Source organism: Hyperolius riggenbachi, chromosome 4 (genome assembly GCF_040937935.1).
Source record: "Hyperolius riggenbachi isolate aHypRig1 chromosome 4, aHypRig1.pri, whole genome shotgun sequence".
Lineage (NCBI taxonomy): Eukaryota > Metazoa > Chordata > Amphibia > Anura > Hyperoliidae > Hyperolius > Hyperolius riggenbachi.
The window spans coordinates 405,475,182-405,497,351 of record NC_090649.1 but is presented as its reverse complement, the minus strand read 5'-3'; the positions used below and the strand labels follow the sequence as shown (position 1 = coordinate 405,497,351).

Sequence of the window (22,170 nt, the reverse complement as noted above, 5' to 3'; positions counted from 1 at the left end):
AAAGGTTTTGAAAAGGGGGTGGGAGCTTGTAACAATATATATGGTGGGGTCATGTTATCTGTACTTGCTCAGTAAGGGGGCATGTTCTTCGTATTTGCCATGTTGTGGACATATCTGCACTTGCTATGTTGGGGTCATGACATCTATTTTCTCAGTGAGGTACAGGTTGGCAGTAACACCATTATTACTTTAAACTGCTTGCGTACTCCCTAAACTGCACAAAAACAAAGTCAAAAGACAGATTAACAAGTTCCATCTTTTATTCATACAGTATGAAGATTTCTACAGTTCCTACAAGTTATATAGCATGCAAAGGAAACAAACAAGAAAAAAAAAAAAAACATTCAACATTAACCATTCCCCCACACAAACTTAAAAAAAAAAGAAAAAAAAAATCTCCAATAAGGAAATGCTTGCTATCTGAAAGCCAGCCAAGGTATGCACAAGCATTAGAAATAGAAAGCATCTGCTAAAATGTTAAACACAATGTATGTACAAAAAAAAAAAAAAAAAAAATTCACAAAAGACTAAATCCCCCTTGAAGCAGAGCACATGGCAGCTGACACTGGAACAGAAGACCACTGGCTGGGGTAATGAACCACGGACTGATCCAGAGGAACAAACTTAACATGTAGTGGAGATTTTCTTTTATGTTATTGAACATCAATATGTACCAAAAGTTTGGCAACTTTTTTTATATTTATATATATATTTATATATAATGCAAATTATGTAAACAAGAGGAACATTTTTCAAAAAAATCGATCTACATGCAAAACTCCATGTCATGCAAGGACACCAAGCACCTTGATTTCTCTCGCACAGACAGAGCCCATGATGTGCAGCACTCAGTTGAAGGAACAGCTATGGCAAGCAGGCAACGCTTCAAAACCTGCCTTTTCTCTATCAGTGTTTACAAAAAAAAAATTATGGATATGTTTGATGGATGAAATAAATTCAGCTTTCTTTTTTTTTTTTTCCAGCCAATAGTACCATAGCAGAAAAAAGGAGAGGTGGATAAATGTCTCGCTACTTTTATATCACACGTGATGGCATATATATGGACAGAACGTAACAAAAATGGCCTTTAGAGTCACAAAGGAAAGCAAAGTGAACTTTCCACCAAAACAGAGAGCCTCTCCTATAACCAATATACATATATCACTTGGAAGATAAGATGATCGTCATGCTGCCTGCAGTAGTTTGGTTCCGTCGGCAGGGGTGGGTGGAGCATTAACGCCACCTTGATTGCGTCAATTTGTTTATACGAGGGGGGGTGGGGCATCCTCATAGGTTTTGTATACCCACTACAGTTGCTGCGATTGATTACTACGATTTTAGTGGCTTGCTTCGGCAACTACGGAAAGCAGGAGCAAAAAGGTTTGGTGCAGTTGCTATATGCATTAAGAGTTCTTCTCTTGGCAGTAACATTCAGCTATATTTCCAAAAAAAACTAAAAAAAAAAAAAAAAAAAAAAAAAAAAAAAAAAGAGACAGTCCCTGGTAATATATTAACATGTATAAATTAACATACAAATTTCCTGTGTTTAAAAAAAAAAAAAAAATAAAGTAAATTAACAGGAAGCAACAGAGTTGATCGACCAGTTAATACACGAAAAAAAAAGGTCACAAGAAACTAAACACGCTGACCAAACACCCAGTTCAAAGTATACATTCTTCTACTATATATATATATTATTTATAAAACTGTGTGAAATAAAAGTAAGGATTTATATTCATGTATTGAATGTTCTGCTTGGCACTTTCTCTAGTTTTGTTGTTTCTTTTTTATTTTTATATATTTTTTTATTTTTTACTCAAGTAAATTAAATTAAAGCCCACCTAATGACTACATAGAAAGCTATATATATATATTCCTTGTTTATAAAAGATGAGGAAACAAAATAAATAAAAAAAAAAAAAGCCAACTCCCTTCTTTTTCTCCATCACACTGATATGCTCCTCCCCCATTGTGCTGTCCTTCAGACTTTAAAGTGCTACACCAAGTTATTGAGAGAATAAAAAGTTCAATAACACTTAAGTTGGCTTCATGAGGCTCATGTTGGAAAATGTGGCTTCACAGAGAAAAATACTTCCATTTAAAATACACAGAGAGCGTTGCTGGACGTCTTGAGCAGATCTTCAGAGATGGAGAAGAAAGCATAAGTGTTGGATGTCGCTCTAAAGAGTCACACGTCGACCACCATCTTTTTGTGGATATCTAAACCTCCTACGACCTGCAACCAAGAGGACAACCTGAGTTACAGCTCTTGTCATGATTGGTCATGATGTATGAAAGAAAAGAAAATAACCAAGTCATCTTCTAAAGCTATGTGAAACTATTGCACAAGAATGGGAACGCGCAGAGAAGAGCCAAATAAATGTCTATGCACTAAACGTAACAAAACTAGTATAAATCATGTTTTGTGTATGCACCATGCCAACAAAACAATATAGAATACCACAGAGAAAAAAAAAAAAGATTGGCTCTTGGGTGCATACAAAAAACTCCTATAATTTATTGATTCAAATATTGACAAAAGACATAACATGCACAAATCCATAAATAATAAAATTAGTCATCCCCACACTTATGACCTAAAGGAGGCTGCAGTCCTCCAGAGTAACAGAGTTCCTGGTACTTATATGCACATAAAGTAGTCTTCAGCAAAACAGAAACTTATTGTGCAGCAGATCCAGATGCAAATTCCAAGAACTGTACATGGCAATTACGGTAGCATAACATTGCAGAGCATAAATTTCCACATGCAGGGATAAGGGAAGTTCCCAGTATTAATGGCTGATAAGGTTGTGTGGCAAAGCATAACATGCATAGCACATAAAGCCAGTGGTCACTAGATTAATTTCCAATGTCAGGCAAATGTAGACAAGCAAGCTCAGAAAAAATGGCCATGCAGTATCTCTCCAACAGCTAAAGCAGAAAAACAGCTAAAGTGACACAAAGACTCAAGACACCCGATTGATTGGGTCTCTTGAAGCTTTGTGTCACTTTAGCCATTTTTCTTCATGTCCAATCTGCGAGTGGGATTGCTGATACGCATGGAGGGATACTGCATGGCCATTTTTGCTGAGCTTGCTTGTCTACAATTGCCTAACATTGGAGACTTACAGTCTTCTCTATTAAGGCCCCTGACTTACTTGAGCACATTCCCAACACAATCCTCCATGACTTATTAACAGAAGCACCTTCCCACACTGGGGAACAGGGCACAGATTAGCAGATGACTGGATTCCATACATTATTCTTCTACGTAGATGACTGTGCCCCTAGAACACAGGTGTCGAACTCCAGGCCTGGAGGGCCAGATCCATGCCAGTGTTTAGGATGGACTGAGAGAGAGGAAATGTGTTCTACCTGATGGACCACACCATTCCTGAATCAATCCTATCAATTTCAGCTGTATCAAAAATGTGTGAGGACCTCGGCCCTTGGAGAACCGGTTTGACATCCCTGCCCTAGAAGAAGGTAACATACCCCTACATGTAATTCTATAGGCCCCCCCATATCTTTCTCCTCGTTTAGAGGATTTATTGGGAGACTAAGTAAAACTGCAACCAAAGATGGAACAAGCCACTCAGGCCTGGTGCACACCAAAAACCGCTTGCAGATCCGCAAAACGCTAGCGGTTTTTGAAACGCTTTTTCCTATTCTGAAGCGTTTCAGCTAGAGTTTTGCGGTTTTGGGTAGCGTTTGTGTAGCAGATTTCATATATTGTTACAGTAAAGCTGTTACTGAACAGCTTCTGTAACAAAAACGCCTGCAAAACCGCTCTGAACTGGCGTTTTTCCTATACTTTACATTGGAGGCAGAAACGCCTCCGAAATCCAAAAAATGCTGTAGCCCGGGAGTATGCGTTTCTGCAAAACGCCTCCCGCTCTGGTGTGCACCAGCCCATTGAAATACATTACCTACGCGTTTCCACAGCCGCAAGCGGCTGTAAAAACGCGGCAAAACCCGCTCGGTGTGCACCAGCCCACACACTCATCATAATATAACTAATTTGTCTGATTGTACCGCACTGTGCACAAGTTTGTATGGCACTGTGTTCTTTCCATAAAACTTAAAAAAAAATAAATAAATAAATGATATTATAGCAGCTGAAAATTTGGGGAGCCTTGACATACATTAGTCTTCTTGGCAAACTGAAGATGGAATACTGTGATGTGAAGCTATGTTAATCATAAGTATCCAATTGTGTGCATCAGAAGTGTCAATTACTCGGTTGAGCTCTTGAAGTTATTAGCCTAGTCTGCCTCATATCTCAAAATCTGTTCATGTGACCACATTTATCTCAAGTGTTTAAAATTGATTAATAAAAAATTTACTTTTTGAAAAAGCAATATACAGTATATTCCTGCGTATAAGACTACTTTTTAACCCTTGAAAATCTTCTGAAAAGTTGGGGGTCGTCTTATACGCCGGGTGTCATTGATGCCGGGTGATACGCCCTATCCTGTTACCGCCTCTCAGATCTCCCTGCTGAGGGAGCGCAATCTATTCTTCCATACCGCTCTTCTAAACAGGTAGACAAGGAGAGCTGACCAGTCTACTTAAGGAGAGTTGACCAATGCAACAAGTCAATTGACTATATACTGTTATATACTGGGTAACACATATAGCACAGCACCAGTACATGATTTTTTTTATTTTAATTTGGTGTGCTTTGGAAGAGGGGTAGTCTTATATGGCGAGTATATCCCAAACTCTATATTTCCTCTATAACTGGAAAAGTTGGGGGGTCGTCTTATACGCCCAGTCGTCTTATACGCCGGAATATACGGTAATAACTACGGGGTCCATCTGCATTCTGTGTTTATGCCAACTATAGAATGGAAGTAGCATTTCTATTTAGATTAGTAGCGCACAAGGCCTGCTGTATTTTAATACTATTCAAAATAATATTTTCATATTTTATGTAGCCAAATAAGAATTTCCAAAACTGAATGCCACCATAAACTATTACATTGACCAATGACAGACATGCCCTGATGAAAAATCAATCAGGTAATATTGGACAGATTTATCAAAACCAATGCAAGAGAATTTGAAGCCTGGTATAATAATAATAATTTTGATTGGCCAACTTTACCACCTCCATATAGTATGAGGGTCAGATTTTTTTTAACAAGAAAAGAGGGTAAGATTTTTAATACAATGAACAACATACGTAGCTAAACTCTTATACTACGTATGGTTGGTAAAAATCAGTCCGTGATTGGCCAATCAAAACTGAAGGTGTGTACCAGGCATAACAGTACTGGTACAAAATTAGAGCTGATACTCAGGTCAAGCATTTCCAGTCACTCTGAACAACTGCGCCACATGTACTTACCAATTTGCTCCAATTTTACATGAAATGGTTTTAATAAAATGTGCCCTACTGATCCCTTAACTGCCCTACACTGATCAATGCTGATTGGATTTCAGACAAAATGGTCAAATATGAACTGGAATGCTGCTATTGCTCAGTGCAGCCATGGTCACTTGCAACTCTCGATCCTATTAAACCCCCCCACTAACATTAGCTGAAGGGGATTAAAGTGAACCCGAGGGGAGAGTTCTATGGAGGCTGCAATTTATTTCCTTTTAGGAAATACTAGTTGCCTGGCTATCCTGTTGATCCTCTGCCTCTAATACTTTCAGCCATAGACCCTGAACAAGCATGCAGCAGTTCAAGCCTTTCTGCGATTATTGTCAGATCTGACAAGATTAGCTGCATGCTTGTTTTTGGCAGTACCGAGCCACTACTGCAGACAAATAGATCAACAGGCTGCCAGGCAACTGGTATTGTTTGAAAGGAAACAAATATGGCAGCCTCCATATCACTCTCTCCTTGAGTTCACTTTAAAGTATGTGAGCGTGTGTATGTGTGAGCAGTTGAGGGGGAAGGGGGGGGGGGGGGATAGGATCCAAGTTAGATCCTTACCTTTGTAGATGGAAGTCTGCCTCCCTCAGCTTCCTCGACTACACTGGTCCAGCGCTGGGACCCACCCTCCTACCATATTCAACAAAAGCTTGTTGAGTATGTTCTTGTGGGCACATGGCCGTAAAGGGTAACCCAGCTAGAATCAGTGGGGTAGATGGGGATAGGAGAAGCTTCTATTATCCAAAAGGTTCCCTCTACTGAGGTATTTCTGTTTCATCACATGTTCGATTGAAAGGCATATAGTCATGTGTGGGGACATGGTGGGGGCGGAGAAGACTGTGCTGAAGCTCGCCCAATGGATGTCAGGCTTGGTGTGTGGGTGTGTGTGTGTGCGCGTGCGTGTGTACCGTAATCTCCGGACAGGGCAGGAGTGAATGTTCCAGAGCTGCTGCTGCTTTTGAGGGGGGAGGGGGGGGGGAAGGCGGCTAGTGTGTTTTTTGGGGGGGCTGGGGGTTAACACTGCCTAATTATGCATTTTTTTTGGGGGGGGGGGGGGATGACTGATCTGTGTATGTTATTTATGTGCTAGGAAACCGTATTTTTATTTTATTAGAAAAAATTCACAAAAAAAATTTACACGTAAAGACACGAACATCCACAGGAACAAACTGATACATACCGGGCCTCAAAATACACCCTTAGTCATAGTTAGCTATGACTAAGGGCGTATTCTGAGGTCTGATACGCCCTTAGTTTGTTGCTGTGGATGTTCATGTCTTTATGTGTGGATTTTTTCTAATAAAATATACCGGCTGTTTTACACTCCACTGCAGCTTGGGGATCCTTTTTCCTGCACCTTCATGGCCCGGCTAACTTGATCCTGCACCAGTAGGTAGGTGTTTGTGGGGGTTTAAGTGTGTTTGGATTTTCTTATGTGCCAGCACTTGCTCTCCAGCACCTCTCTCCCTTGCTCTACCGGACCCCGAACTTGTAGCCTTTCCCCAAAGGTACTGGCCAATCGCAGTAAGGTGACTTGTCCTCAGCAAAGGGGCAGAGGCATGGGGGAGGCAGGACCCCAGAACAGAAATGTGTACACTTGAGAGAGCATGAGAGTTCAGAGATAAGGACATGTAGATAAGTGTAAAAGGGCCTGTGCGTGTTCAGTGTGTGCTGGGAAGTACCTTGAGGGCCCAGAGCAATCGGGACACACTATGGGGCTATTGGGAGGCTGGGACACACAAAAGAAACAAGGGATGGTGGGATACTGTGGTGGGGGACAGAGTAACCTTTCCCGTCATACTCAAAGCATTTGAGAGCTGCAGCCGCTAAAGGCCCATTCAGCAAGGCCACCCTGGAGCATTAGGGAGTCTTGCCCAAGGACTCCTAACTGAATAGTAGTCTCCTATGACAGAGCTGGTGTCTTTAAAACAAACCTGAAGTGAAAATAAACTTATGGGATAATGAACTGAATGTGTAGAACAGCTATGAAATAGAACATTAGTAGCAAAGAAGAGTCCCATATTGTTTTCCAGTACAGGAAGATTTAAAAATAAACCTTCAGTTACAGTAGCTATGCAAAAGATCATCTCTGAGCTATTTAACCCACTGGGTCAAATACAGTCCTGTTTTCTAAAGAGCTTAAACAGCCAAGAAACCGGAACAGCTTGAAATAAGGTTGTACTACAGGAAACTTCTAAGGGTCATTACTTCTGCTTTGCAGGATAGCTTAACCACTTGACACCCACAGTACTATCCCCCCCTAAAGACCAGGCCATTTGGTGTGCTGGGCTGTGCAGGCTATTCAGCCTCCTGCACAGCCCAGCTTGGGAGCCCAGCGATCGGACATTTTTTTTGTCCCTAAGGAGACATTGCCGCCGGAGGGGTCTGACCGCTGCAGCACTTTATTCCTTCAGCCTCTACGAGGCTCTCCATCCTCCCTCCCCTTCGGTATCTGATTTGGAACAGGAGGGCGATCCGTCCTGTTCCGCCTCTCATAGGCATCAGCCTATGAGAGGACGGTGATAACCGGCCAATCAGAGGCTGGGGATCGCCGATCTCGTACAGCGCTGCGGGGGACCGCAGCGCTGTGCGCATGTAAACAAAGGGGATTTTTCTTCCCCTTTCGTTTACAAGCAGCCTGCTAGCCACGATTGGCGGCTAGCAGGCTAATCACGGAACTCCGTTCCGTGAAGTGGCAGGATACGATCGTGCATGTGCGCGGCCGTTCCCTGGGAAACCGCAGCCCCAGGACTCTATGCCAATCGGCGTTAGCGGTCCTGGGGCTGCCGCCGTGGCCACGCCCATCGGCGTTAGGCAGTCCCCAGGAGGTTAAAAGACAGTGTGGTTTTAAGACTGCAACTGTGACAGTGATGCAATGTTACATAGCTTTTTTTATTTATTTATTTTTTTGTAACTGAAAATGAGACCCTTCTCTACTAATTTTCTATTCATTATCCGTACAATACATACAATTCATTACATCATAAGGGTTTTTTCACTTCAGGCCCGCTTTAACCAAAACACTATTAGTGTTGACTTGAAAAACGACATATGGCACACTTACACTAGGCAAATATTAAAAGCATTTTTACAATACAAAATTGCTCCTTATAGCAGGAAGGCGGCCTTTTCAGCATCTTTCCAAATCTCTGTAATAGCTAATAAGGGCACAGTGTTCAACTCTCTGACCTGAATTATTAAAATACACACTTAGCAGTAACAGACAAATCCCTGTGCTCCAAGCTGCTATATTGCCCTGAGCTGACCCTACACTACCCGGCAGAGATATTCAGCCAAACCGCTGCAAAGAGCAACGTTCCATTTGTCAACTTCTATCGTGGATAACCCAGGATAAAACATTTCTCAAAACTTTATTTTTACTTACAGCATGTTAACAACCTGAGGAGACTTCTGCCACTTTCCTGAAACTGGAGAGGTGGCAAATTCCTCAAGAGTTCAGCTCTTTTCAGAGTGTTCCTATCACTCATCGGTTAAAGCGGATGGGCTTAAAGCAAGCTGACCGCAGCAACAGAAAATAAAACGTGCGTTTATGCAAATTCAATACTTACAGCACAGAACTCTTCAAATGATATTCTCCCATCGCCATCTTTGTCTGCATTGATAATTGTTTTGTCTACTATCTGTTGTAATTGAGTGTCCTTCAAGTTGTTGCCCACCATCATCTTCAACACCTGGAAAAGCTCGCCATTGGAGATGTAGCCGTCCTTGTCCATGTCATATATACGGAAAGCAACTGAGAGGAGAGGAGAGAGAATCAGAATTGTTGTATTCACACATCTACATACCCAACACACACCTAAACACTGACCTACCTTCAAAGCTGCCTCTCTACTAGAAGATTCCTATACATCGTAAATATGTCCAATGAGGTGCAAATAAATGTATGGTGCCCCTAAATCTAGGGCTGATGGGCAGATTCAACCAAAAGAAATCTCTCTGATCGAATACGATTAGAGAGAGATCTGTCGGCTGCCCATACACTGCAGGCCAATTCCTGATAGATTTCAGCTGAGTCCGCAACCGCCACGCTGCCCCCTAGTGTATAAATGTGCCCGTGTGTGCATTTATACAATACCTGTCCAATGTGGGCCACTGTGCGGTGCCCGTCTTCTGCTCCCGCTCCTCCAATTGCACGTCACGTGCCGCTGGAATTTAGCGCATGGCGCCACCCACACCGGTGCCATGAGGTGCAAATAGAAGAGGAAGAAGCGGAAGATTGATGGGCACATCACGGTGGGCAACACAATGGGGAAGGGGGCAAATTTATACACTAGGGGTAACAGCTCCGGGAGTTTTGTCGCCTGTCCTGATATCGCTGCACACCGAATCGACCATAATTGCCCGACATCTTGCAGCATGTCCAATCGATTTCAGGACAAAATTGGTTGCATCGTAGATAAGGCATGCTCTTGGCGGCACAGACTTTTCAATAATTACCGAATTTCATGGTCGAACCACCGCCATGTCGACAGATGTATGGCCACCTTTAGAGCTCGAGGTGTATACACATGCACACTAACACTCGATTATGCACCAATCTTTAGGGAGAGAATTTGGGGAGGGGGGGGGGGGGGGGGGGGAGGTAAAAGCTGTACAGAATCAGCTACAGATGAGCAGCATGTACTGTTCTGTGGAGGAGGAAATACTGGCGGCTCTCAGATGAGCAGCTTCTGCTGGGCAGGGTAATGGAAATGAGGGTAGCCAGCTGAACACACACTATATTTACAGCTGAGACTGCTGAATTCTTGCTTGAAGAATGTCTGACGTGTAGGAAGCTTTAGCAAATCAAATGTACTTGTAAAAACAAAACAGAGGACACCAAGAGCCCAATAGTGCAATATTGTCTGGTAAGCTCAATATATAATGTAAAGTCAAAGGTTCTTATACTCACAAAGGTGGGTTACCATCAGGTAACCACTTGACAGGCAGGTGGGGAGTATTAGTACCTGACCCCACTCAGGTATAAAAGTCGCTCTTTGTAGATAGGAAAATGGGGAAAGAACCCCTCCACCAGGGGTGGACTTAATCGTGCTGTAATATGTACGAACAGAGGCGCCAAGCAGAGTAAAACAATGTTCTAAAAATGATAAAAAGAGGGAAGTCGAGGTGGACTTGCCTCCCTCTGGTAGTGAACATATACTCAAATGCAGAGTAAAAAATATACAGTTTATTCACAGCTCCATAAAATCGCAACGCGTTTCGCGGTCAACAATCCCGCTTCATCAGGCAGTACAGGAGCATATAAAACTGGTTCAGGTCCATAAAGCGAGTGAGGCGCTCACACGCTTTATGGACCTGAACCAGTTTTATATGCTCCTGTACTGCCTGATGAAGCGGGATTGTTGACCGCGAAACGCGTTGCGATTTTATGGAGCTGTGAATAAACTGTATATTTTTTACTCTGCATTTGAGTATATGTTCACTACCAGAGGGAGGCAAGTCCACCTCGACTTCCCTCTTTTTATCATTTTTAGAACATTGTTTTACTCTGCTTGGCGCCTCTGTTCGTACATATTATAGCAAATCAAATGGACTTCAATTTTCATTGGCTGCCTACAAGGTTTTATTCCAATCTGCATTCCAGGTAAATCGATTTCTCTACCTTACCTTTTTTCTAGGGATGATCAATGGAGATGCAAGTACCGTATATTCCGGCGTATAAGACGACTGGGTGTATAAGACGACCCCCCAACTTTTCCAGTTAAAATATAGAGTTTGGGATATACTCGCCATATAAGACTAACCCTCTTCCAACGCACACCAAATTAAAATAAAAATAAAAAAATCATGTACTGGTGCTGTGTATGAACAGATACTGGTGCTGTACTGTATGTGTTACCCGGTATATAACAGTATATAGGCGATTGACTGGTTGCATTGGCCAACTCTCCTTAAGTAGACTGGTCAGCTCTCCTTGTCTACCTGTTTATCAGAGCGGTATGGAAGAATAGATTGCGCTCCCTCAGCAGGGAGATCTGAGAGGCGGTAACAGGATAGGGCGTATCACCCGGCATCAATGACACCCGGCGTATAAGACGACCCCCAACTTTTCAAAAGATTTTTAAGGGTTAAAAAGTAGTCTTATACACAGGAATATACAGTATGTCAGAGTGCATGCAGGATTATGTAGTGGTTTATGCAAATGCATACAGCTTGAAAATGGACACATCAATTTAAACCTTATTGGGACTTAATTGGTCCATTTTCAAGCTGCATAGATTGGCACACAAATTTCATAATCCTGCATGAACTCGGAAATATTTGCATCTCATTGATCATCCCCAATTATAATCTCAGAAGGGCAGGGCTGTCTCTCATAGTGTTTAGAATTGCTGTATATTTTGACAACGTCCATGTCAGTTATTTATAAGCTCAAGTATTTCTATCATCCAGAGAATTACTGTACACGTTAGGCCTAATTCACACGAGGGATGTTTCTGTGTGCTTTTCAGAGTGCATTGCGCTGTGCATTAAGCAAGGTACATTGTATTCTCATTAACTTGAATCTACCTTGTTCACATCTATGCGCTGTGTTACAAAAACAGTGTTGCATGCCTTTCTGTGCGTTGAGCTGTAAAGTGCACATCAATGCAAGTGAATGGGTGCGCTTTTTTACCGCATACAAGCGCATGCATTTTTTTTTTACCCCTAATTGAAAAAAAGTCAAAAACAAATTTTCATATGAAAACAAAAAAGTTTAATGAGAACTGCTACAATAAGCAAAACTTGCTTTAAGTACACCGGAATACACTGAAACAAGCACCAACGCGGGTTTTTGATCATGCGTTTTTACACATTTCTGAACGCACCCAATGTGAACGAGGCTGTAGGCCATGCACATTTTCGGCAGCCAGTGTAGTGTGCGACATGCAAGAACGGTAGAACAGACCAGTTCTACTGTTGCATGCATTTTTCAGGAAGCGCATCGCTGAGCGATTTACTGTAGTGACGCAGATGGCGTCCGATTGCACTCATTACATTCCGATCACATGGCCTCCTGCGCTAATTGATATGAACAAGGGCTTAATTCGGGGGGGGGGGGTTGACATCTTCCCCGAATGGTTTTGATTTACTGAACAGCCCGTAGTGAAATGAGGCCAATCTGCATGAAGTGGTAAAATTGGCCAATAAAAATTGGATGCGTGTATGCAGCCTTATGGTGGCCAAACATGGTACAATTTTTCTTCATCCAATCTTACCATTTCTATGTAGTATACGGGTAAATCAACTGAATATACTGAAAGGATAATTTAGGCAGTTCCCTTATACTGCATAGAAATGGTAAGATTGGATGACATAAATTGTCCCATCTATAGGCACCATAGCAGTTCTACCTACAACAAAGATGGCTGTCAGAATTCAAAATTACAGAAGCAAAATAAGTAAACCATACTGGTTATTTTAATTGAATGCTCAGTGTACTTCGAAAAATATACTTGCATTTTATATATATGCATCTTATATTTTATAATGTTTGGGATAGTGGCCCTTAACCACTTCAGCCTACAGTGTGGAAAATCTCATGCATCCGAGCAACGTTCACCTCCCATTCATTCGCCAATAACTTGATCGCTACCAATCACAATTAATTGATCTATATCTTGTTTTTTCCGCCACTAATTAGGCTTTCTTTGGGTGGTACATTTTGCTAAGAATCATTTTTTTTCTAAATCCATTTTAACAGGAAGATTAAGAAAGAAATGGAAAAAAAAATATTTCTCAGTTATTGGCCATTGTAGTTTAAAATTAATACATGCAACCATAATTAAAAACCATGTATTTTATTTGCGTATTTGTCCCGCTTATTACGCCTTTTAAATTATGTCCCTATCACAATTCATGGCACCGATATTTTATTTAGAAATAAAGGTGCATTTTTTCAATTTGCGTTCATCACTATTTACAAGCTTATAATTTAAAAAAAAATAAAGAAGATGTTCTCTTAACATGTATATTTAAAAAGTTTAGACCCTTAGGTAACTATGTAGTTGTTTTTTTTTAATTGTAATTTTTTTTATTTATTTTTTTGTTAAAAAAATGTATGTGGGTAATTTTAGTTTGGAGGTAAACAGCTATTTTTAGATGTAATATAATGTAAGTCTTTATTTAAAAAATGTATATGGGTGCAGTTTACTATTTACAGTCAAAAAAGTTCCTGGAGCGTACGATCACGCTGCCAGGAACTATTAGGAGGCTGTACATTTTTTTTCCGGGCAGAAATACCACGCTCTCTGCTTAGAAAGCGTCGGTATTTCGGTATTTCTCCGGGGGGCTTAGATCGGTGAATGGGAATTATATTCCCATTCACTGATCGGGGGGCTAGCGGCAGGCAACGGGAGCGCGCCCAATCGCGCGCACCACGCTGCAGGAGTAGCACAGTCTATCTGGACGGATATATCCGTCCAGATAGGGTCAAGTGGTTAAAGAGGAGCTGTCAGCCATACTATCTCAGGCAAAAAAAAACCACCACATATTTAAGTAGAGAATTTATTTACATATACAGTATAACATGTATTGCATGTCCACGTTTTGATTTTAGTGATTTTATTTCAGTAAAAACAAAGAGAAAATCCTTCTTAGCATTTCCCATTTTAAGTGTGGCTAATTTGAAGCCAACCCTGATGTCATTTCCTCCCTTACTCTCCTCTGCCCGATTGTGTATGCATTGCCCGCCCTTAACTATAGAAAGCGCATCATCTCAGCATGAGAAATATTGGTCAATCAGAAAGGAACAGAGGTGTGGGAGGGGAAACCAGGAGGGAAAGAGGCTTCAGCCAATCAGGCTGCATTAGTTAAATCTGAGGGGCAGTAGAGCAGCAAAAATGGACAACCCTGCAACTTCCTTTTTGTGTACCAAATTTTGTGTGTAACAAATAGGAGTCAGGTAAACTGGAGAATGATCATTTATCAACAAGAAAAGTAATAGTGATTTTAATTTTTGGATTGCCTGGTTAGCATCCATATTACTGGTTTACCAAATAAAAATAAAGAATTGATTGTTGATTTTATGCCCGACAGTTACACTTTAAAGCTAATGTAACCTCATGTGTCAAAAAAAAAAAAAAAAAAAAAAAAAATTAGATACTCGCCTAAGGAGAGGGAAGGCTCTGAGTCCTAATGAGCCTACCCTCTCCTCTCCCGGTGGATCCTTCGGTCAAATCCTCCGCTGCGGGGACTTTGGAAGTCTTCGGGAGCACTCTGGCTCCCGAAAGCCAGCGGCCCCATACTGCGCACGCACGAGTACGTCATAGACGCGAGCGAGTGCGTCTATGACGGCGCTCGCGCATGCGTAGTAGGGAGCAGCCCGTCTTCGGGAGCCCGAGTGCTCCCGAAGTCTTCCGAAACCTCCCTTCGGCGGCGGAAGTGCCAGTATTTGACCGAAACTGTCAAATACTGCTACGGGGGATCCTGAGCGGGACCGGACACCGGGAGAGGGGAGGGGAGGCTCATTAGGACCGAGCCTTCCCTCTCCTTAGGTATCTGACTTTTTTTTTTTTATTTCGGTTACCATTAGCTTTAAAGGAAAAAAACAACAGAACAAAGAACAGATAACAGAAGGGTAGGGCCACCATAGTGATTTACATACACAGTCTACTAACATGGGACTCAGAATCTTAAGCTTACACACAAGGCTACATGCATACTAACATACGGTACTACATGTAATACTTACACCTCAGTTTCTGCTCTTTGTCACCTTTTACACTGAACTGTGAAACTCCTTCAATAAATTCTGCAAAAGAAAATATAAAGAAGTTGATCATCATTTGGACATTAACATTTTGACAGGTTAAAAAACAGGGCAAGAGGGAGAAATTTGCCAGTAGACATTAGATTTCAGGAAACACAGCAGGGGGCCAACAGAGGTCAGCTCTCAATCGACTAAAACTCTGTCATCTTAATAGAAAAAGGACCTACAGGACCCAGCCAGATCAGTATAACTAATTTTATTGCAAAAACAAAACAAAAACAAAAAAAAGCACAAGAAGAGAAAATGCTTATATAAATGTGGCAATGTATGTGCTGCATTAACAGAGGTCATTGCATCTATGTAGAAATGCCCCAAAAGATGCTCCGCCTCGCCACTCTCTCCAAATCGCCGCTCCCAGCACTACTCCAACAAGCATCTCACGCTAGCTTTATTAGTGGCCCGCACACGCTGGGAAGGAGGAGGCGGGGGAGTGTCCATACTTCTGCAGTCATGATGCGACGTCGTCAGAAGGGAAGACTATAGGACAGTGTGCATGCGCAGCATGTCCGGGTTAAAGGTCAGGAGAGTCGGCCGGTACCGGCAGCTGTAGGAAACAAGCGGGGGGGATGGGGGGGGGGGGGGGGGCGACGGCAGGGAATGAGGGAAGCAGTAAATATGTGCTTTTCATTCCCTCCGCATTGCAGCATGTATTTTACCACAGCCTTTGGGCTGTGGTATCCTTTAACAATTGGAGAGGCAAGTTTGCAGATCACTGAACTATGCTAATAGATATGCCATTAACCCAGCTCTAATCAACTACACACTGTAATATGGATAAACACAACCACTTCATATGCGTTTTCCATAGCACATAGTGGAAAACGCATATGTGATTCTGCCTAGTGTAGTCCTACTATAAGAGATTGAGGCGGAAGTCAGGGGCAACCAATGAAAAAAAATTAGAAAACAGAGAAATGCACCCTGCATGTATTGAGAGTTTAGCCAAATTCCCCCCTCATCTACCACCAGAGTAATTTGATTTCTCAGTCGTGTCAGCTGGATGCCAAGGCAGTGCAGCTAATTAGTAAACACAGGATGTTAACCCTAACCCTTTCCATGAAAGCAGGAAGTAGACTGCAGGTTTATTGCAGGATTTGTATCAGATGTAACAGAAATGGTTTTCTTTAAAAGTTATTATGCTGTTGGTTATCTTTTAGAGCAGAGGGGAAGTTCTGAGTTCAAGTCCCCTTTAACGGTGGGTGAAATGGGTAGGTTGCTAGAAGTTTTGATTTACTTACACTATACAGACGTCTGTCCCCCAGGTAAAGCTGGCCATACATAACTCAATGTATGGCCAGAGCAACCATTAAAATCAGATCAGAGGGATCTATTGCCTGCTCACACATTGTCCAGCCATATGCAATAGATGCAGCAGCTTGACTTCCTGATGAAATCTACTGAACATCAATCTGCTGCGTGTTAGGAATTAATCGCTCTCTGATCAGATTTTACTTGTAGAGGGATTGTTTTGTTTGGGGAGGGGGGGGGGGGGGGGCGTCCAAACAGAATGTCCTGTCCCATTAAGTGGTGGAATTGCTCATTTTTGACGTTCCTGTTTTACAACGTAGTACAGGATCCCAAAATGACCTGTTGAAAGTATTGCATGAAGTACTTGACCTTTTCTGATAATATGAACACTAATATGTCTAGAATCCGCACTTAGAACTTCACAGCACATCACATCAAAAGAGCAATTCACATTCTAAATTGACCCAGTGCTTCGTCTTACAGATGGACATGTTAATGATGTTTTATAGCAATGGTCCAAGAGGTTGTCAGCTCATGAGCTAAACTGAAATAAGAGAAGCTACACAAAGTAACAGCAAGGCAAGCAAGTTTAACTGGTAAAACCATAAAGGCAAGACCAAAATAGCCTTAAGATGGCCATAAAACATATGATTCTGCAAGTGATTCAGCCCACTGCAGCAGTGTCCACAAGAGTCCGTTCTCGCATTGAGCAGCGTCTAACCAACGTCTCTGAAAATCTGAGTATAGGAACACAGATTGCGTTCTTTACTATGGAGTAAAGGGAAAGTATCTGCTTTGTGTGTTGGGTACACCCCAGCACACATCTAACCTTAACCTCCCCCCCCCCCCCATTCAAGACACCTAATCTTAAACCATCACCCCACACCTAACCTAAATCCCCCCCCCCCCTTTCCAATAGCTAATCTTAATTTGGGCATCAAAATTTCCATTAACCAAAATTCCTATGGGTGCCTATGGTGGTGCCCAGACTTCCACAGCGACACTCGCACCCAAATGTCCCGTTTCCAATACCACAGCCTCTCTCTCTCCCCAATAGGGAGCACAGCAATCCACCACAATCAGCAAGATATCTATTCATCTACACCAGCCACAAGGTGACCATACGAGGGGTTGATTGTAAGCCTTGAACCGTTTATGTGAACCTGCCAGTGATCAGTGAACCTCCACAAACCCAAACATTGATGCAGGGCTGCTCAGGGCTGTCTCTGCAGAGTCTAGAGCAGGGGTAGGGAAACTATGGCTCAGGAGCCAGATGTGGCTCTTTTGATGGCTACATCTGACTCACAGTTAAGGGTTGATTCACTAAACTACACTGCTCAAGCAGCACAGCTTAGTGTGGCAGCACAAGTAACATTTACAAAGTAGGCATGCTAATGATGTAGCATGCACTGCTAATTTACTCGCGCTACCGCAAAACAAACAGCTGCTCCAATTGTCCCACCCTGGACCCCGTCAGGTCCAGTGACTTTGTTGGATTAGATCCCCGCACTATGATTGGGCCAATAGGCTGCCTGTCACTTGACAGGCAGCCTATTGGGCCAAAGTGCAGGTATCTCATCCTACAAAGTGAATCAACTCCCAAGTCAGCTAGATAATTGTACAAGCTGTTAGTCAGTATTTCTCCTCTCTGGATCTCGGGGAAATTCGGGGACATTGTTGCTGCCTGGCGGATCAACTATATACACATCACCATGGCAACAGGGAGGTGAGCCCTACTGTCTCAGTTTGAAACATATTGTACGGCTCTCATGGAATATGTGCGTTTATGGCTCTCTCAGCCCAAAAGGTTCCTGACCCCTGGTCTAGAGTGTGTACAGCCTTCCCTAATGCTTCACTGAAATATCCAGATTAACAAATCTTTTTGGTCAAGTGCGCTGTTCCCCTCCTTACTTAGTCTGCCAGAAGCCACTCAATCGTGCAGTAAGCTCTCTCTCCGCTTTCTGCTCCATGGCAACAAAACATTACTAGTCTGAAGCCTAGCAACCCACCATGATGGCTCTCGGGCAGTGGTTTGGTGCCATTTCCCTGCGGGCAACATTTATTGCATGTGACGCACAAAGCATATGGAGGCCAACATTTATTTCCTTTTAAACAATACAAATTGCCCAGCTGCCTCGCTGATTCACTGCCTGTAATACTTTTAGCCATAGACCCTGAACAAGTATGGAACAGATCAGGTGTTTCTGAACCAAGACTGACTGGATTAGCCATATGCTTGTTTCTGGTGTGATTCAGGCAACACTGTAGCCAAAGGTCAACAGGACTGCAATTCAACTGGTATGGTTTAAAAGGAAATAAACATTGCAGCCATCATATCCCTCTCACTTCAGGTGGCATTTAAAAGGAAAATTAAAGAGAATCTGTACTCTAAAATTTTTACAGCAAAAAGCATACCATTCTATTCATTCTGTTCTCCTGGGCCCCTCTGTGCTGTTTCTGCCACTCTCTGTTGCAAACCTGGCTTGTAATTAACAGTTTTAGGCAGGGTTTACAAACAAACTAACCAGCTTGTGATAGGCTCACATAAGCAGAGCGTGTGAGTCATACAGAGCCTGCAGAGGGTGTGTATCGCTTCTATCCAATCACAAGCAGCCCTGCACATTCCACACATTCCAGCCTTAGCCGACAGAAGAAAACAGATTAGATCATATAACAGAGATAACACAGCCACTGTGCAACTAGGAAAGGCTGCAGTAAGCCAGAGCACATTAGAACAGGCAAAGGAACTTATAGGATAGAAGAACTAAGGCTGAAAATTGTTACACAGAGTCTCTTTAAGCCTAAGAAAAAAAAATAAGTCAGATTTACTCACCTGGGTCTTCTACCAGCCCCCTGCAGCTGTCCGGTGCCCTTGCAGTCACTCTCGGATCCTCCAGTCCCCGCCAGCTACTTTCGTTTTCGTCTGACAGGCTTACTGCACCTGTGCAGGCCTGGCCACACGTTTCCTGCGCATTCCCGTCCGCAATAGTGTTATTGCGGCCGGGAACGTGTAGAAGGCTACGCATGGCCAGGCCTGTCAGCAAAACGAAAGTAGCTGGCAGCGTGGGACAGGAGGATCCGAGAGTGACTGCGAGGGCACTGGACGGCTGCAGGGGGCTGGTAGAAGCCCCAGGTGAGCAAAACTGATTTTTTTTTTTCCCTTAGGCTTAAGCATCCCTTTAAGAGCAGAACACCTCAGTGTCAAGTCTGGGCAATGTTTACCACCACTTGCTTTTTTTTTTTTTTTACAGCTCCTACAGAGAGAACTTTTAGCCACCATCTTGCTAAAATAAGTATTTGCAAAGCAACACAAGAGGTTTATTGCTTCTGATGAGTTTTCAGGAGTGAGGCTTTGTGGGCTGCATTAGTTTATTACATTGTGCAATAGAAAAAATTAAAACCAGAATACAGGAAAGTTCTAAATAGGATTGGCACTATAAGTTTTCTAGTGAGACTTACATACAATTTTGAGCTGATGCAGGGTTATGACAATTTTCTATGCAAAATGTAAGCAGCCTGAAAAAGGCCCATTAGAATTCAACCTTGGTATGATTCAGATTTCTTTGCACTTCATTGACCATCCCCAACATTCATGTTTAGGTCATCTAGCCATGTCACTTCAGGTACTCTTTAAAGTTCTGATCAATCAAAGACAGGGCTGGGTAGTAGATTTTCCTCAGGCGGAAGCAGGGGAACTGGCACAATAACTACAGTTTCACAGCTCTGTACTGTACTGAGTGGAACAACACTATCAGGCCAATGCTTGATCACATTTTTGCTGATTGGTGAATAACTGAACACTTGATGGACTGGGCTGCTAAGGACTCATGTATGGTGAGCTGTAGTGTTTAAAGCGGAACTTTAGCGAAAAGAGAAAAAAATGAATCCATACATTGCAAAGCGAGACGTTAAAAAAATAGAGAGATCAAGAAATGGATAATTGCCATGTCATTTATGATCCACAATAAGCTTGCACATAATCATCTTTCCTATTGGCAGACAAAAAAAAAAAAAAAAAAAAAAAAAAAAAGACAGCACACAAACTGCCATTATTCATAACCATACCCATTAACATTGCAATAGGCTAAAATGTTTTAATAGATATTCATATGCACAGAGGGAGATACTGGTTGCTTGGTAGTTGGACACAGCTGTTATGTCCCATAATGCAACAAGGTTTACAGACAAAAACTGTCTGGACCTAGGTCCTGACATCACACTGTGGGAGGGGTTTCGCCACACTATCAGCAATACAGACCACCCTGATGATCTATGTGAGAATGGTAAAGATTTATCATGGGAAATGGGGCATCAGCTACTGATTGGGTTGAAGTTCAATCCTTGATTACAGTTGATCTTTAAACACTAGGAAAAACTCACAGCAGAGAAAAAAGACAAACATGCAGCACCTACACATCGACCCACAGACAGAATATTACTAACCAGCTACAGTGTATTTGCAGCATGATGAAAGATGCTGTCTGCTCCAGTATTGAAGGCGTTATTTTTAAGTAAAAGGTCTGGCGTCTAGAAAAGCCGGAGGTGTTTATGCGCACCCTTTAAGCACACTGCTCTACAGAAGCAGGGTAAGATGATATAATTCTGATGCAATTTCAATAGGCAGCATATGCTTAGCCCGCCACCTACAAGGCTGCATCTAAAATTACCCAGTCATTTTCTGGAGTATGATTATTAGGAGAAAGAAAAAAAATGCAACATACACCATGGAGAGGTCATTTTTAACAGGTCCCTAAATTACTGAAACACTTCAGTTACACATGCTGACATTTAGAGATGTAACCACATAACCACAGCTCTCCAGTCCTTATCTCTCATGGTGCTGTGTAGGAGGAGGGAATGTGAGTGCAGCCAGCAGGCGGATCTGCATCACATTCAGCAAGTAATGAAGCAGGGTTTACTACTGACAGTCACAACACTGGTTGAGGAGTGGGAGTGGCTTGCACTAATGGCTGAGTTTAAAAGTAAACTGACGTGAAAGGTATACAAGAGCTGCCATGTTTATATCAATTTATATCGCGATAGACCTGCCCACCACTCACCTTGCCGGGGATCTATCTGCAAAGAGTTTGTATGTTCTCTCCGTGTCTGCGTGGGTTTCCTCCGGGTACTCCGGTTTCCTCCCACATTCCAAAAACACACGGATAAGTTAATTGGCTCCCCCTAAAAATTGGCCCTAGACTACAGTACTTACACTTCGTAATATAGACATATGGCAATGGTAGGGATTAGATTGTGAGCTCCTTTGAGGGACAGTTAGTGACAAGATATATATATATACACACTGTACAGCGCTGCGTAATATGTCGGCGCTATATAAATACTAAATAATAATAAAAAAAATCTAGCGACAGCAGCCTGTGTTGTGTCTACTGAGGCTCCCCATCTCTATGCAGATATCACCGCCTGTCACATGACAACAAAGGACGATCTTGGCGTAGAGACAGAGCTCCCCCTCCCTCCCTCCATAGGACTAGCAGGAAGTGGCCAGATACCATGGAGGTAACGGTTGCTCCACTTCAGGGCCACTCGTGGGACCTACACTGAAGGGGGGGGGGGGCACTAACTGGCTAGCTATACTGTGTGAGTGTGAGTGAGTGAGAGTGTGAGTGAGAGTGTAAGTGTGCGAGTGAGTGTACTCTGGCTATCTACAATTAGGGGAGCACTTTCTGGCTACCCATAATAAAGGGGGACATGCGCTAGTTACCTGTACGGGGGTCAAGTTCTGGCTACTTAAAGTGACCCT

The 22,170-nt window shown here is 42.6% G+C and overlaps 1 protein-coding gene across 4 annotated transcripts in view; it reads right to left on the bottom strand.

Annotated features, from left to right (window-relative positions):
- Window positions 1–242: 242 nt before the first annotated feature.
- PPP3R1 (protein phosphatase 3 regulatory subunit B, alpha) overlaps window positions 243–22,170 on the bottom strand; it is a 108,737-nt gene continuing 86,809 nt past the window's right edge. For all 4 annotated transcript variants that reach the window (XM_068232309.1, XM_068232310.1, XM_068232312.1 and 1 more), the window contains 3 exons: window positions 15,081–15,140; window positions 8,956–9,140; window positions 243–2,236 (listed from right to left, as the gene is read on the bottom strand). In XM_068232309.1, the coding sequence (XP_068088410.1) occupies window positions 2,189–2,236; window positions 8,956–9,140; window positions 15,081–15,140 (293 nt within the window). In that variant the 3' untranslated portion in view covers window positions 243–2,188. The remainder of the gene's footprint in view (window positions 2,237–8,955; window positions 9,141–15,080; window positions 15,141–22,170) is intronic.